Source organism: Balaenoptera acutorostrata, chromosome 10 (genome assembly GCF_949987535.1).
Source record: "Balaenoptera acutorostrata chromosome 10, mBalAcu1.1, whole genome shotgun sequence".
Classification (NCBI taxonomy): Eukaryota; Metazoa; Chordata; class Mammalia; order Artiodactyla; family Balaenopteridae; genus Balaenoptera; species Balaenoptera acutorostrata.
In genome coordinates this window covers 12,164,471-12,182,670 of record NC_080073.1, presented here as the reverse complement: position 1 = coordinate 12,182,670, position 18,200 = coordinate 12,164,471, and the positions used below count along the sequence as shown (strand labels likewise).

At 41.9% G+C, this 18,200-nt stretch overlaps 1 protein-coding gene across 4 annotated transcripts in view; it reads right to left on the bottom strand.

The window, feature by feature from the left end:
* Positions 1–18,200, bottom strand: part of SUMF1 (sulfatase modifying factor 1) — a 114,570-nt gene that overhangs the window by 46,316 nt on the left and 50,054 nt on the right. For all 4 annotated transcript variants that reach the window (XR_009009566.1, XM_007192478.2, XM_007192479.3 and 1 more), the window contains exons 4-6: positions 4,454–4,536; positions 2,297–2,419; positions 1,429–1,543 (exon numbers count right to left, since the gene is read on the bottom strand). Coding sequence is in view for 3 of the 4 variants with exons in the window: in XM_007192478.2 (XP_007192540.2) it covers positions 1,429–1,543; positions 2,297–2,419; positions 4,454–4,536 (321 nt within the window). In the remaining variant the exon portion in view is untranslated. The remainder of the gene's footprint in view (positions 1–1,428; positions 1,544–2,296; positions 2,420–4,453; positions 4,537–18,200) is intronic.

Below are 18,200 nucleotides of genomic sequence, written 5' to 3'. Positions count from 1 at the left end.
CTAGAGGGGTGGGATAGGGAGGGTGGGAGGGAGATGCAAGAGGGAGCTGATATGGGGATATATGTAACTGTATAGCTGATTCACTATGTTATAAAGCAGAAACTAACACACCATTGTAAAGCAATTATACTCCAATAAAGATGTTAAAAAAAAAAAAAAAGAGAAAATGAAATGCTTTCAACATTGCTTCATTAATGTATGGTTTTGCTGACAAAAGAGCAGAAAGAAAGGAACACTCATGGAGGGAAACATCCGATACGCAGTCTGGAAAAGAGTTTGGTTATATATCTGAAACCCTTATCAAGAAAGTTTTCTAGTCTTTGACTCATTAATTTCACTGTTAGGAATGTATCTTTTAAAAAATCATCAGACTAATAAGGACCTACTGTATAGCATAGGGAACTCTTCTCAGTACTCTGTAATGACCTACATGGAAAAGGAATCTAAAAAAGAGTGGAAATATGTATATGTATAATTGATTCACTCTGCTGTACAGCAGAAACTAACACAATCAACTATATTCCAATAAAAATTTTTTTAAAAATCATCAGAGATACAATTTAGTATCTATGCATAAGATGTTCATTGTTGTTTAGCAGAAAAATAGATATAATGTAAATTTGCAAAAATAAGAGGTAAATAAATTAGAGTTCATTCAAATGACAAGTTATCCAGCTGCTAAAAGACATGTATTTGTGAAGAACTGCTAATGACAGATAAAATGTTGCTGATATTACACAGGGAAAAACAGTAGGATTTTAAATATTATAGTATGACCCAAAAGCAATATCTAAAAAATATATAGGCACATATACACCAGAAACATTTATGCTGGCATCTATGGTAGTTAAGAGCATGGCCTTTGAAAACAAACCGACCTGGTTCAAATCCCAGCTGTGCTGCTTTCCAGCTGTGTAACCTTGGGCAAGTTAGTTAACCTCTGTGTGCCTCAGAATGCTCACCTGGAAAACGGGGATAACAGTACCTACCTTACAGAGCTGAAGAGACATTCAATGAGATAATTCATGCAAATGGCTCAGCAACATGCCTGGCACTCTGCAAGCACTCACTAACTACTAGCCATTAGGAGCATCATTAACACGGGAGACGAATGGGAGGAAATGCACCTACACGTTAACAGGGGTTACCTATCTCTGGGTGGTAGGACTCCAGATCCTTTCAATTTTCTCCTCTGTACACTTCTTGTTTTTTCAAAGTTTCCACAACAAGTATTACGGAATCAGAAACAAAAAGGTGTTACAGAAAGAGAACGTCTGGTTAATTACTAGTATTTGCTACGTGCGGTGGTGGACGGAGGCAGGAAGGGGGCAGCACGTGGGGCAGAGAGTGAGCGGTGCTTTCACTCATTGCTGGCGGTTTCTCGGTGCGCTGCAGCCGCCGCCATCCGTCACAAGCCTCGTTACTCACAGGCGCAGTCCCTCGAAAGCCGTCCTCTCCGGTGTTGGTCACAGGAAACTCGCCCTGCCAAATGTTGGCATAATGTTGGCCCTTCGGCTGCAGTTTGTTGCCCCAGGGGAAGAGTCTGTCAGAAGAGACACAGGCATCAGCCTGTCAAACAGACACAGGCTTCTGGACGAAAGTCAAGAGGAGGAAGGCAGTGAAAGAGAGAACATTGCTTGCTTGTTCCGAGTGAGCTATTCTTTAAAAAAAAAAAAAAATACATAAAGCTTTTAATCAGGATTTTTTTTTAACTTCCGCACAACCAGTTCATGTCAAGTTCACAACAACCTTGGTCTCTCCCGAGGACTCAGGAGGCCTGAAATAAATCACAGAACTAAAAGAAGGGCTTATAGGAGGCTGGGAAAGCAGACATCATCCTGGACTTATATGGAAGCAGGCAACATCACACCGCACTTTTTTATAAAGCCTTCGTTATTTTAAGGAGCCTTTCCTAGAAGATGTGACCCAAACATGAGTTTTCTGTCTCATGGCTCTGGAAGCAAAGATATATTGCTGCTTCAGGAGATGCCTAAAATAAGAAAATCCAAAAAGCAAGGCAGCCTGCCAGGAGGCTCTAAGGAGGACTATGTGACACGGGGATGGGGGCTCAATTGCCGTAGCCCACCTCACCGCACACATGGCTTTGGGAGACTGTCAGGGGGTGGTGACCCCTGCATCCATGTTTCCTAAGTAACTTCACGGGCGGGAAGAAAGCCCAGTAGGAGCAAGCTGCGATCTGGCTGGGGTTTTAAATCAACTGTCCAGCTAAAGTAAGTTCCGTAGATTTAGAAAAAGGTCCACATACTGTTAGGCAAAGACGAGACCCTCCAAGTACCTATTTTGCAGGCCTCCTCGACAGCTGTACTCCCACTCGGCTTCCGTGGGCAACCGCTTCCCCGCCCATGTGCAGTAGGCGACGGCGTCGTTCCAGGAGACGTGAAGAACCGGGTGATCTGGCCTGGGGAACAGCGAGAGCAGAGTTAGCAGGGCAGGATCCGGATCCGGAACCGGAACAGGAACCGGCAGGACCAGCTTCAGCAAAGTGCCCATCATCACCTTCACCTCAATCTGTGATGCTGAGCTGGGCCTGGTCCCCAAATCAAGCCCCAGCCGGGCCACATCTGTCACCCTCTACCACGGGTTTCTGACATCTCAGGCTCCCAAAGAGCTTATGATCCCCCTTGGAACAAGACTCAAAACATTTCTTCACTTTGCAGGCAGGCCTGGACCCCCAGAGAATCTCACTTGGTGCAGTGGGTGTGGAGATGCACTGGCCAGATCCCCCTATGAGGAAGGAATGATTTTCCAGCTGCTGGGAGTGGCATCAGCAGAAGCTTCCAGCTCTTAGCTCCTTCAGGAGAGCTGCAAAGAGCCACCTCACAGCCACCAATGACCAACCACGGCAGGGGCATAAAGGCACAGCCATGTGAGTTCACCATAGCTAAATCCTATGGGTCATTTATACCCCAGAGCCCCAGGGACCAGGTGGGACGTCCTGGACCTGCATTGTAGTCTTGGCTTCGCCCTCTGCCCAATCCTGTTTCCTCCCCATCCCTTCCACAGGTGTGGATCCCCTTATATAAATATTCTGCACACCAAGCTCTATCTCAGCATCTGTTTCCAGAGAATCCAATCTGTGATACTTGGCCTTAAACTCTGTGTCTTTCTGCTATAGATGAGTCAGCTATATGTGCCTCACTCTAGCAAGTGAGGAATCTAGCAGATTCCAAGCAAGTCTTTATTTTTTCTAAAGGTATAGAGGGGTAGGGAAGGTTAGGCGGAAAGTTTGAGAATAAGGGGATAAACATATTTACCCAGCACCAGATAACTTTAATTCCCTGCTCACTCTTTCTCAGGTGTACTCTACATTCCTAGGCTATTTCTTCAGCATCTTTGAATTCCCTACAGTAATTACACCATGACTTTCACTTATTCTTCACAAGCGTTTATTGAGTACCTATTACATGCCAGTCACTGTTTTCAGCACTGATATTAAGACACGCACTTTTCTCAGAAGAAGGACTCAGTCAGTGCATATAATACATTCCACGCTGAGTTTTCCTTCTACCCTTTGCTTTTTCTTTTTCTATTAAATTCAGAAAGAAGATAATAATTGGGACCTAAGAGGCCGTCAACCTGAGGTACCCAAGAATCCTACAGCTTTCCACCTCATGGTCTATTTCTACCATAGAGGCTACCACCTCAGGCTTCGAAAGATGTCTGACGTTTTCAAGGGGCTATATCCCTAAAGCTGAACTTCGTGTACTTCCAGCTTCCTGACAATGAGGGCAATAACCGGGAATGTTGTCAAAAATAGAAGCTCGAAAATCCCATCTGAAAAACTAGGTTAGGAGAACAGTTTTCTTGGGCTGTTGAGATGCTGAGTCCTGACCCAAACCTTTCTGCGTCTTCAGGGCTTAAAGTGCCATCCGTTTTTGCTTGAGATAATTATTTCTTTGCCACCCTGGAGACTTGCTGACCGACTTGCAGCTCTGTGGTTTTTCAGTCAGACGGTGGCTTCAAAGTATGTCAGTCCAGGACTGGAGATAACATGAGTCCTAAACCCGAGGCCTGAGCTTCTACAGTGGCAACCTGGCAGGACACCACCACTTATCTGTAAGACAGATGGTCTCCTTCCTCACAATGACCCACTCGTGAGGGAGAGCAAACAGACAAGCTGTAAAGGTTAAACATGTCATGAGATTTGTAATAGGCCTGTCAAAGGGGGAAAAAAATCTCCAAGAGGGAACCCTCTGACAGGCCAAATGAGGGAGGAAGAAGGCCACTTATTGAGAGCGCTCTGTGAGTTAGGCGCTGTGTTTGGGTCTGTACATACAGTATTTCCTGCCATCCTATTTTCCTATCAACCAAGTGAGTCGAGTTTGTCTTACTCACTCTTTTATAGAAGATGGCCACTGAGTTTCTTTTCAACAGCACAGGAACTTATTTTGGAAGGAAACATGTCATCTGGGGAAAGACCCGCCGGCCTCACCTGTGCAGGACAGTAGAGTCGGGCCCTTCTGGGTGTCTCCAGTTAGCGCCTTTAACAGGTAACCACCAGGGAGCAGCTGCCACCTCAAAGCAACCCAGAATAAGCCGAGGTTAGTTATGATGCCTCTAGAAAAACACTGACGCAGTCTGTACAGAAAAAAATCTCTCTTAAGGTCTTCAACTTCCAGGTGACTTACCAAATAACTTTACCAGAATATCAAAAATAAAGATTTATATGTAACTAAATCTAACAAGTAAGCATTATCTCGGGAATTCCCTGGCGGTCCACTGGTTAGGAGTTGATGTTTCACTGCTGTGGTCCAGGTTCAATCCCTGGTTGGGGAACTAAGATCCAGCAAGCCACATGTTGCAGCCAAAAAAAAAAAAAAGCATTATCTCGCATCATAAAGCACCACAGTGATTAAATAAATATGTATCTAAATGGTGTGTGTCTCCAAGAATTTTAAAAGACACACTTCTAGCTAACCCTCTATAATCTCTAACAAGTGAGACAGGTAGTACTACTCCTATTTAAAAGATGGTGAAACAGCATTAATCTTACAGTTAAGTGCCGGGCTGAAGGTCAACCAAGGTGGTCAGAGACCAAGCTGAACCACAGCATAAAGAGCTGGAGTGTGTTTTCAAAAGACCCTGGTTAATATCCAGCCCAACATTAGTTGTATGGCTCTGGGCAAGTTCACTGCTTGCAGGGCCCCAGAGTCCTCATCTGTGAAATGGGAGCAGGCCCGCCTGCCTCACCTACCTCAGACTCAGAGGAGGCTGCATTAGATAGGACTGGGAACTGCTCAGCCCAGACCCTGTTCCCAGAACCTTAACTCCTACTTTACAGTTCTGTTAACCCGAATACCAGTATCAAGTGGCCCTCATTTAGTGATTGATTTGAGAACTTGGCTTTGGAGTCAGGCAAAATGAGATGTGAATCATGGCTCTGCCACTCCCAGGGTGACCCCTGGCAACCTAATCAACCTCCCCACACCTGTTTTCTCATTTGTAGGTGAAGACAGTAACAATGCCTACCTCAGGGGTTATTACAAGGAGGAAACAGAACATACACACAGGGCTTAGGACTAGGCCTAGCACTGAGCAAGCACTCAGTAAAGGGAACCAGTCTCAACCATGGGCCCCATGACAGTCAGGAAGAGAGTTACAAAAAAATTACCATCATCAATGATGCTAATACTAAGTAAAGAAGTGTGCAAATATTTCTTCTAATATAAACCAGAGCAGACTCAAGGTTATCCCCATGACAATGTTACTCTCAGTCCTCTGTGTCCTGATGAGCCAGCCTGAGTGGAAGAGAAGGGGGAATGTGATCCTGCTACCAATTACAGCAATCACTGAAAACACCAAACCCTGTCTGGTTCTTTTCTCACATCAGCGCAATCAAAACATTCATGGTATTCCAATCACAGTTTGATGGAAAAAGCCAAATTCTTTTATATTTCAGCGAAAGAGGCATTGTGTCCTTAAAGGACACTACTGCAAAGTGTTTTATTTTTCAGAGAGCAGGAAAGGTGAAAGGCATGGCTTCTTCCTATTTCTTCTGTGACACTGCGGAATCTTTAATGGGGAGATGTTCTCGCTGACTACTCTGCTTGATGTTTAGGTGCCAGTGACAGGTAACTCATTCCATGTCAAGGGAAGACCTGCAGAGAAAGCCCAGGTCATCCCACTCTTACATTTCAGTATCTTTACATCACTCACCCATCTCTACCCAGCCCCCAACACTAAGGCCACCAGAAGGTTCTATTTCTCAAATAAAAAATAAAAAATTTTAAAAAAGGAGAAGAAGAAGAATAAAAACAAACAGGAAAAATGTTAACCTTTGTTAAATCTGGGTGGTAGGAACTAGAATGCCTATTTTTCTTATACCCTATTGTGTTTTGAAATATTTCATCATTAGCAATTTTTTTAACATCTTTATTGAAGTATAATTGCTTTACAATGGTGTGTTAGTTTCTGCTGTATAACAAAGTGAATCAGCTATACATATACATTTATCCCCATTTCTCCTCCCTCTTGAGTCTCCCACCATCCCTATCCCACCCCTCTTGGTGGACACAAAGCACCGAGCTGATCTCCCTGTGCTATGCGGCTGCTTCCCACTAGCTACCTATTTTACATTTGGTAGTGTATATATGTCCATGCCACTCTCTCACTTCGTCCCAGCTTACCCTTCCCCCTCCCCGTGTCCTCAAGTCCATTAGCAATTTTTTTAATGGATTTATTTATCTATTCTATTACTGATGGGCATTTGGGTAGCTTCCAGTTTGGGCTACTATGAATGGTACTACTTTTTGTGAACATTCTTGAAAGCTCATGACTTAGTAAATATGCGTAAGCATTTCTGCTGATTGCACACTGTGGAGTGGAACTGCTGGATCCCAGGGTAGACACAGGCACAGCTTTAGTAAAGACAGCAAACACAAGCCTTAATGGCAGAAGTCCTCCACAGTTTGCGACCTTCTTCAACGGGGAACTTCCATGGAGTTGGACTGTGTGTGGTAGACACAGGGCAGCTGCTCCAGTGGCCTCTGAGTCCATTCCCTTTCCCTCTCTTCTTCCCCTTAACTCACTCTGGTTGCAAATATTTATTGAGCACCTACTATCTGCCAGGAGCTGAGCCTAATTCCTAAAGGGGATCTTCAACTCCCAGAATCCTCAGAGTATGACTTAAGACAGTTGGTATATTGCGAGTTTTTCAACTATTTATTGCACATATTTATCGTACATGGTTAACTGCACAAAGCAGGATACAATGTGTGAACCTAGTCATTTTATTTTCTTCCAAAAATATCTACAAAACTCAAATTGGTGGGTCCGGGTACCACCTTACACACATGGGTTCTATAGCTCCTACTCAACTTCCTCCCCATCATATACACACACTTTCCTCTCATTCTAGATATCTGCTTTTCATTTCTCCCACTATCACTCTTGCCTGAAATCTTTCACATTTCTTAGCAACCCATCGAAAACAGACCACCTCAGCACAACTGACTTATTAGGCCACATAATTCCTTGTTGGACGGGTGCTGTCCCGTGCACTGCAGGATGCTCAGCCGCATCGCAGACCCCTCCCCACTAGATGCCAGTAGCATCCTACCTGCAACCCAGCTATGACAACCAAAAATGTCTCCATATTCACCAAGCCCCATACAAGACAAAGCTAGGGGTCCTATAAGGGAACCTAACGGCATCGCCACCTGTCAGAAAGACTGTAAGTCCCCATTGTAATGGTCAGATTCAGAGTCAGGAACCATTTCCACGTAGAACACACGAAGAAGGAAAGATAAGTAATCAAAGTCACCCACAAGAGAAGACTGAGCTCAGAGGTAGTACATCATTCATCATAGCCAAGTTGTACTGGGAAAGCCATGTTTTCTGGCCAAACTTATGGCAAATCCCATCGAGTGTCACCAGGTGCCTTCTTCCAAATATCACTGATAACTCCATGTTTTTATTTATTTATTTTTTTTTAGCATCTTTGAGTATAATTGGTTTATAATGGTGTGTTAGTTTCTGCTTTATAAAAAAGTGAATCAGCTATACATATACATATATCCCCAAATCTCCTCCCTCTTGCGTCTCCCTCCCACCCTGCCTATCCCACCACTAGGAGGTCACAAAGCACCGAGCTGATCTCCCAGTGCTATGTGGCTGCTTCCCACTAGCTATCTATTTTACATTTGGTAGTGTATATATGTCCATGCCACTCTCTCACTTCATCCCAGCTTACCCTTCCCCCTCCCCGTGTCCTCAAGTCCATTCTCTACATCTGCGTCTTTATTCCTGTCCTGCCCCTAGTTTCTTCAGAACCATTTTTTTTTTTTTAGATTCCATATATATGTGTTAGTATACGGTATTTCTTTTTCTCTTCCTGACTTACTTCACTCTGTATGACAGACTCTAGGTCCATCCACCTCACTACCAATGACTCAGTTTCATTCCTTTCTATGGCTGAGTAATATTCCATTGTATATATGTGCCACATCTTCTTTATCCATTCATCTGTCGATGGACACTTAGGTTGCTTCCATGTCCTGGCTATTGTAAATAGAGCTGCAATGAACATTGTGGTACATGACTCTTTTTGAATTATGGTTTTCTCAGGGTATATGCCCAGTAGTGGGATTGCTAGGTCGTATGGTAGTTCTATTTTTAGTTTTATAAGGAACTTCCATACTGTTCTCCATAGTGGCTGTATCAATTTACATTCCCACCAACAGTGCAAGAGGGTTCCCTTTTCTCCACACCCTCTCCAGCATTTATTGTTTGTAGATTTTTTGATGATGGCCATTCTGACTGGTGTGAGGTGATACCTCGTAGTTTTGATTTGCATTTCTCTAATGATTAGTGATGTTGAGCATCCTTTCATGTGTTTGTTAGCAATCTGTATATCTTCTTTGGAGAAATGTCTGTTTAGGTCTTCTGCCTTTTTTTGAATTGGGTTGTTTGTTTTTTTGATATGGAGCTACAAGAGCTGCTTGTAAATTTTGGAGATTAATCCTCTGTCAGTTGCTTCATTTGCAAATATTTTCTCCCATTCTGAGGGTTGACTTTTCTCCTTGTTTATGTTTTCCTTTGCTGTGGAAAAGCAGGTAGGATTGTATTGCTATAAACTTCCCTCTTAGAACTGCCTTTGCTGCATCCCATAGGTTTGGGGCCATCTTGTTTTCATTGTCATTTGTTTCTAGGTATTTATTAATTTCCTTTTTGATTTCTTCAGTGGTCTCTTGGTTATTAAGTAGTGTATTGTTTAGCCTCCATGTGTTTGTATTTTTTACAGATTTTTTTCCTGTAATTGATATCGTGTCTCATAGTGTTGTGGTCAGAAAAGATACTTGATATGATTTCAATTTTCTTAAATTTATCAAGGCTTGATTTGTGACCCAAGATATGATCTATCCTGGAGAATGTTCCATGAGCACTTGAGAATAAAGTGTGTTCTCTTGTTTTTGGATGGAATGTCCTATAAATATCAATTAAGTCCCTCTTGTTCAATGTATCATTTAAAGCTTGTGTTTCCTTATTTATGTTCATTTTGGATGATCTGTCCATTGGTGAAAGTGGGGTGTTCAAGTCCCCTACTATGATTGTGTTACTGTCGATTTCCCCTTTTATGGCTGTTAGCACTTGCCTTATGTAATGAGGTGCTCCTATGCTGGATGCATAAATATTTACAATTGTTATATCTTCTTCTTGGATTGATCCCTTGATCACTATGTAGTGTCCTTCTTTGTCTCTTGTAAGAGTCTTTGTTTTAAAGTCTATTTTGTCTGATATGAGAATTACTACTCCAGCTCTCTTTTGATTTCCATTTGCATGGAATATCTTTTTCCATCCCCTCACTTTCAGTCTGTATGTGTCCCTAGGTATAAAGTGGGTCTCTTGTAGACAGCATATATATGGGTCTTCTATTTGTATCCATTCAGCCAGTCTATGTCTTTTGGTTGGAGCATTTAATCCATTCACATTTAAGGTAATTATCGATATGTATGTTCCTATTACCATTTTCTTAATTGTTTTGGGTTTGTTATTGTAGGTCTTTTTCCTTCACCTGCCTAGAGAAGTTCCTTTAGCATTTGTTGTAAAGCTGGTTTGGTGGTACTGAATTCTCTTAGCTTCTGCTTGTCTGTAAAGGTTTTAATTTCTCCGTCGAATCTGAATGAGATCATTGCTGGGTAGAGTAATCTTGGTTGTAAGTGTTTCCCTTTCATCACTTTAAATATGTCCTGCCACTCCCTTCTGGCTTGCAGAGTTTCTGCTGAAAGATCAGTTGTGAACATTATGGGGATTCCCTTGTATGTTATTTGTTGTTTTTCGCTGCTGCTTTAAAATTTTTTTCTTTGTATTTAATGTTTGATAGTTTGATTAATATGTGTCTTGGTGTGTTTCTCTTTGGGTTTTTCCTGTATGGGACTCTCTGCACTTCCTGGACTTGATTGACTACTTCCTTTCCCATATTAGGGAACTTTTCAACTATAATCTCTTCAAATATTTTCTCAGTCCCTTTCTTTTTCTCTTCTTCTTCTGGGACCCCTAAAATTTGGATGTTGGTGCGTTTAATGTTGTCCCAAAGGTCTCTGAGACCGTCCTCAATTCTTTTCATTCTTTAATCTGTATTCTGCTCTATGGTGGTTATTTCCACTATTTTATCTTCCATGTCACTTAACCGTTCTTCTGCCTCAGTTATTCTGCTATTGATTCCTTCTAGAAAAGTTTTAATTTCATTTATTGTGTTGTTCATCATTGTTTGTTTGCTCTTTAGTTCTTCTACTTTGTCATTAAATGTTTCTTGTATTTTCTCCATTCTTTATTTTTTTTTTAAGTTTTTTTTTTAATTTTATTTTATTTATTTATTTATGGCTGTGTTGGGTCCTCGTTTCTGTGTGAGGGCTTTCTCTAGTTGTGGCAAGCGGGGGCCACTCTTCATCGCGGTGCGCGGGCCTCTCACCACCGCGGCCTCACTTGTTGCGGAGCACAGGCTCCAGACGCGCAGGCTCAGTAACTGTGGCTTACGGGCCCAGCTGCTCTGCAGCATGTGGGATCTTCCCAGACCAGGGCTCGAACCCGTGTCCCCTGCATTGGCAGGCAGACCCTCAACCACTGCGCCATCAGGGAAGCCCTATTTTCTCCATTCTGTTTCCAAGATTTTGGATCATCTTTACTATCATTACTCTGAATTCTTTTTCAGGTAGACTGCCTATTTCCTCTTCATATGTTTGGTCTGGTGAGTTTTTACCTTGCTCCTTCATCTGCTGTGTATTTCTCTGTCTTCTCATTTTTGCTTAACTTACTGTGTTTGGGGTCTCCTTTTCTCAGGCTGCAGGTTCGTAGTTCCCGTTGTTTTTGACGTCCGCCCCCAGTGGCTAACGTTGGTTCCGTGGGCTGTGTAGGCTTCCTGGTGGAGGGGACTAGTGCCTGTGTTCTGGTGGATGAGGCTGGATCTTATCTTTCTGGTGGACAATACAACGTCCAGTGGTGTGTTTTGGGGTGTCTATGATCTTATGATTTTAGGCAGCCTCTCTGCTGACGGGTGGGGTTGTGTTCCTGTCTTGCTAGTTGTTTGGCATAGGGTGTCCAGCACTGTAGCTTGCTGGTCGTTGAGGGGAGCTGGGTCTTAGCGTTTAGATGGAGATTTCTGGGAGAGCTTTCGCCGTTTGATACTATGTGGAGCTGGGAGGTCTCTTGTGGACCAGTGTCCTGAACTTGGCTCTCCCACCTCAGAGGCACAGGCCTGACACCCGGCCAGAGCACCAAGACCCTGTCAGCCAAATGGCTCAGAAGAAAAGGGAGAAAAAAAGAAAGAAAAAAAGAGAAAAATAAAATAAAGTTATTAAAATAAAAAAAATTTTAAATTATTAAAAATAAAAAAATTAAAAGTAATTTAAAAAACGAAAAAAAGAAAGAAAGAAAAAAGAGAGCAACCAAACCAAAAAACAAATCCACCAATGACAACAAGCGCTAAAAACTATACTTAAAAAAAAAAAAAAGGACAGACAGAACCCTAGGACAAATGGTAAAAGCAAAGCTATACAGACAAAACCACACAAAGAAGCACAGACATACACACTCACAAAAAGAGAAAAAGGAAAAACTATATATCTATATACTAAATAAAAAGGAAGAGAGCAACCAAATCAACAAACAAATCTACCAATGATAATAAACCCTGAATACTAAACTAAGACAAACATAAAACCAGGAACAAATTAGACGCAGAAAGCAAACCCCAAGTCCACAGTTGCTCCCAAAGTCCACCTCCTCAATTTGGGATGATTTGTTGTCTATTCAGGTATTCCACATATGCAGGTACATCAAGTTGATGGTGGGGATTTAATCCGCTGCTCCTGAGGCTGCTGGGAGAGATTTCCCTTCTCTTCTTTGTTCGCACAGCTCCCGGGGTTCAGCTTTGGATTTGGACCCGCCTCTGCATGTAGGTCGCCTGAGTGTGTCTGTTCTTCACTCAGACAGGACGGGGTTAAAGGAACAGCTGATTCGGGTGCTCTGGCTCACTCAGGTCGGGGTGGAGGGAGGGGTACGGAATGTGGGGTGAGCCTGCAGCTGCAGAGGCCACCATAACGTTGCACCAGCCTGAGGTGCATCGTGTGTTCTCCCGGGGAAGTTGTCCCTGGATTACGGGACCCTGGAAGTGGCAGGCTGCACAGGCTCCCGGGAGGGGTGGTGTGGACAGTGACCTGTGCTTCCACACAGGCTTCTTGGTGGCGGCAGTAGCATTAGTGGTTCATGCCTGTCTCTGGGGTCCGCGCTGATACCCGAGGTTTGTGCCCGTCTCTGGAGCTCCTTTAGGTGGTGCTCTGAATCCCCTCTCCTCACACACCTGGAAAAAACTGTCTCTTGCCCTTTCGGCAGGTCCAGACTTTTTCCCAGACTCCCTCCCGGCTAGCTGTGATGCACTAGCCCCCTTAGGCTGTGTTCACGCAGCCAACCACAGTCCTCTCCCTGGGATCCGACCTCCAAACCCCGAGCCTCAGCTCCCAGCCCCCACCTGCCCCAGCAGGTGAGCAGACAACCCTCTCGGGCTGGTGAGTGCTGGTCGGCACCAATCCTCTGTGCAGGAATCTCTCCGCTTTGCCCTCCGCAACCCTGTTGCTGCGCTCTCCTCTGTGGCTCTGAAGCTCCCCACCTCACCACGCCCCGTCTCTGCCAGTGAAGGGGCTTCCTAGTGTGTGGAAACCTTTCCTCCTTCACAGCTCCCTCCCAGAGGTGCAGGTCCTGTCCCTGTTCTTTTGTCTCTATTTTTTCTTTTTTCTTTTGCCCTCCCCAGGTACATGGGGAGTTTCTTGACTTTTGGGAAGTCTAAGGTCTTCTGCCAGCGTTCAGTAGGTGTTCTGTAGGAGTTGTTCCACATGTAGATGTATCTCTGATATATTTGTGGGGAGGAAGATGATCTCCACATCTTACTCCTCTGCCATCTTGAAGGTCCCCCTCAACTCCATGTTTTTACAAACTTGTTCTTGAACTCCTGGTCATGTCTTAAAAATAAATGCTATTCTACTATGTTTAGGAAATTATGAAATAAGCATCTTTTGAGAGTCATACATGAGCCAGATAATTCAAGGTTACACTGCAAATTATGACATCTCTCATTCCTTTTCTTTAACAAAAATAGTCTTCAGGGGTGTTGTTTCCAGATTCACAGCAGCAACATGAGTGGACTAGCATCTGTGACAAGCCTCATCCTAAAAAGAGACATTTGGGGGGTGGGGGGGAATGTGGTTGCCCGTCGACATATTTTCTGTTCAACTGAGACACTTCTAGTTGAGTTACAGCACTCCCTCATACCCAGGGGGAAAAGTAATTTACTTGACCTATTTCAAGTCAACCATCTCCATAGCGACTGTCTTGGGTTTAAGTTGAAACAGCTGTACCAGACAGCCAGCAACCAATTACAATGTAAATAGGATCCTTGTGAGTATTGATGTCCCCTTGAGAAATGGACTTCAGAGAGCAAAGGCATCTTTTCCCACCTCTCCCTAGGGACATAACCATACTTGTAGTAACAGCTTAAAGAAAAGAAAAGGGGAAGACAGCAAAGGTGCCTTTATTCTTGCCAAGAAGTGGTAAATTATGCTTCTCATACACACACAGCCTAGAAAGAAGTCGGCACAGGAAAAAGAGCACTGTGTAATCATGCACATTCAAGTGTAAAGATGTCAAGTTCACAACTTTACAACTGTTCTTTTAAAAATTAAATGTATTTAGACAAGAGAATTAAAAACATGGACATTTCTCGAAACGCATTATAAAATATGACAGTTACCCCATAAAAAGAGCCTGGGAGAACTTTTCAACTGGCACCAGTGAACAATGAGAAATCACAGGTCTGTTCAAATTCATGAAGTATAAATAAAACTGGATGAAAATCAAATGCAACTGAAGGAATAAAATGGAATAGAAAGCACACATGAGTAAAAATCTTTTTCTTCAACACCCAATGCAAATGTAGAAAATTGAGAACTAGGCTTGAATAAAGAATAAAAACCGTGGTGGGGTGGGGATGGTGGTGTGCTGAATTGGGCGATTGGGATTGACATGTATACACTGATGCGTACAAAATTGATGACTGATTAAAAAAGAAAGAAAGAAAGAAAGAAAAAGAAAGAAAGAAAGAAAGAAAGAAAAAAAACAAATTTGTCATTAAAATACATAGGTAGTCAAGTCTGACAGCTTATTTCAAATTAAATCCTAAAGGAGGTACCTTGACTACTTAATAGAACACATGAGAGTAAAAAATGCATGCTTTTTCAAACAGAGTACAAATATTTCAGAAATTTAAGGCAGATCTGAAATTTTTCAATACTTTCTGTTTCAGTTCCTAGTGAAATTCCTCATGCTAGAATACACTGCATTCCCCGACACCAATCGGTATATTCTAAGTATTCATTACGTGTCCTTAAGAGAGTAGCAGAAATCCTATAGAGTCACTCATTATAGACAATGTGTAAAAAACAGCCTAAGGGAGAGGGCAGAAGGCAGAAGCAAGAAGAACTACAGTCCTGCAGCCTGTGGAACAAAAACCACTTCACAGAAAGATAGACAACATGAAAAGGCAGAGGGCTATGTACCAGATGAAGGAACAAGATAAAACCCCAGAAAAACAACTCAATGAAGTAGAGATAGGCAACCTTCCAGAAAAAGAATTCAGAATAATGATAGTGAAGAAGATCCAGGACCTCGGAAAAACAATGGAAGCTAAGATCGAGAAGATGCAAGAAATGTTTAACAAAGACCTAGAAGAATTAAAGAACAAACAAACAGAGATGAACAATACAATCACTGAAATGAAAACTACACTAGAAGGGTTCAATAGCAGAATAACTGAGGCAGAAGAACGGATAAGTGACCTGGAAGACAGAATGGTGGAATTCACTGCTGCAGAACAGAATAAAGAAAAAAGAATGAAAAGTAATGAAGACAGCCTAAGAGACCTCTGGGACAATATTAAATGCAACAACATTCGCATTATAGGGGTCCCAGAAGGAGAAGAGAGAGAGAAAGGACCCGAGAAAATATTTGAAGAGGTTATAGTCGAAAACTTCCCTAACATGGGAAAGGAAATAGCCACCCAAGGCAAGGAAGCACAGCAAATCCCATACAGGAAAAACCCAAGGAGAAACACGCCGAGACACACAGCAATCAAATTGGCAAAAATTAAAGACAAAGAAAAATTATTGAAAGAAGCAAGGGAAAAACGACAAATAACATACAAGGGAACTCCCGTAAGGTTAACAGCTGATTTCTCAGCAGAAACTCTACAAGCCAGAAGGGGGTGGCATGATATACCTAAAGTGATGAAAGGGAAGAACCTACAACCAAGATTACTCGACCCGGCAAGGATCTCATTCAGATTTGATGGAGAACTCAAAAGCTTTACAGACAAGCAAAAGCTAAGAGAATTCAGCACCACCAAACCAGCTCTACAACAAATGCTAAAGGAACTTCTCTAAGTGGGAAACACAAGAGAAGAAAAGGAACTACAAATACAAACCCAAAACAATTAAGAAAATGGTCATAAGGACAAACATATCGATAATTACCTTAAACGTGAATGGATTAAATGCTTCAACCAAAAGACACAGGCTTGCTGAGTGGATACAAAAACAAGACCATATATATGCTGTCTACAAGCGACCCACTTCAGACGTAGGGACACATACAGACTGAAAGTGAGAGGATGGAAAAAGATATTCCATGCAAATGGAAATCAAAAGAAAGCTGGAGTAGCAATACTCATAACAGATAAAATAGACTTTAAAATAAAGAATGTTACAAGAGACAAGGAAGGACACTACATATTGATCAAGGGATCAATCCAAGAAGAAAATATAACAATCATAAATATATATGCACCCAACATAGGAGCACCTCAATACATAAGGCAACTGCTAACAGCTGAAAAAGAGGAAATTGACAGTAACACAATAATAGTGGGGGACTTAACACCTCACTTACACCAATGGACAGATCATCCAAAATGAAAATAAATAAGGAAACAGAAGCTTTAAATGACACAATAGACCAGATAGATTTAATTGATATTTATAGGACATTCCACCCAAAAACAGCAGATTACACTTTCTTCTCAAGTGCGCACGGAACATTCTCCAGGATAGATCACATCTTGGGTCACAAATCAAGCCTCAGTAACTTTAAGAAAACTGAAATCATATCAAGCATCCTTTCTGACCACAACGCTATGAGATTAGAAATGAATTATAGGGGAAAAAATGTAAAAAACACAAACACATGGAGGCTAAACAGTACGTTACTAAATAACCAAGAGATCACAGAAGAAATCAAAGAGGAAATCAAGAAATACCTAGAGACAAATGACAATGAAAACACGACAATCCAAAACCTATGGGATGCAGCAAAAGCAGTTCTAAGAGGGAAGTTTATAGCAATACAAGCCTACCTCAAGAATCAAGAAACATCTCAAATAAACCATCTAACCTTACACCTAAAGGAACTAGAGAAAGAAGAACAAACAAAACCCAAAGTTAACACAAGGAAAGAAATCATAAAGATCAGAGGAGAAATAAATGACACAGAAACAAAGAAAACAATAGCAAACATCAATAAAACTAAAAGCCGGTTCTTTGAGAAGATAAACAAAATTGATAAACCATTAGCCAGACTTATCAAGAAAAGGAGGGAGAGGACTCAAATCAATAAAATTAGAAATGAAAAAGGAGACGTTACAACAGACACCGCAGAAATACAAAGCACCCTAAGAGACTACTACAAGCAACTCTATGCCAATAAAATAGACAATAAAATGGACAAATTCTTAGAAAGGTATAACCTTCCAAGACTGAACCAGGAAGAAATAGAAAATATGAACAGACCAATCACAAGTAATGAAATTGAAACTGGGATTAAAAGTCTTCCAACAAACAGAAGTCCAGGACCAGATGGCTTCACAGGCGAATTCTATCAAACATTGAGAGAAGAGCTAACACCCATCCTTCTCAAACTCTTCCAAAAAATTGCAGAGGAAGGAACACTCCCAAACTCATTCTATGAGGCCACCATCACCCTGATACCAAAACCAGACAAAGATACTACAAAAAAAGAAAATTACAGACCAATATCACTGATGAATATAGATGCAAAAATCCTCAACAAAATACTACCAAACAGAATCCAACAACACATTAAAAGGATCATACACCACGATCAAGTGGGATTTATCCCAGGGATGCAAGGATTCTTCAATATACGCAAATCAATCCATGTGATACACCATATTAACAAACCGAAGAATAAAAACCATATGATCATCTCAATAGCTGCAGAAAAAGCTTTTGACAAAATTCAACACCCATTTATGATAAAAACTCTCCAGAAAGTGGGCATAGAGGGAACCTACCTCAACATAATAAAGGCCGTATACCACAAACCCACAGCAAACATCATTCTCAATGGTGAAAAACTGAAACCATGTCCACTAAGATCAGGAACAAGACAAGGATGTCCACTCTTGCCACTATTATTCAACCTAGTTTTGGAAATCCTAGCCACAGCAATCAGAGAAGAAAAAGAAGGAAAAGAAATACAAATTGGAAAAGAAGAAGTAAAACTGTCACTGTTTGCAGATGACAAGATACTATACATAGAGAATCCTAAAGATGCCACCAGAAAACTACTAGAGCTAATCAATGAATTTGGTAAAGTAGCAGGATACAAAATTAATGCAC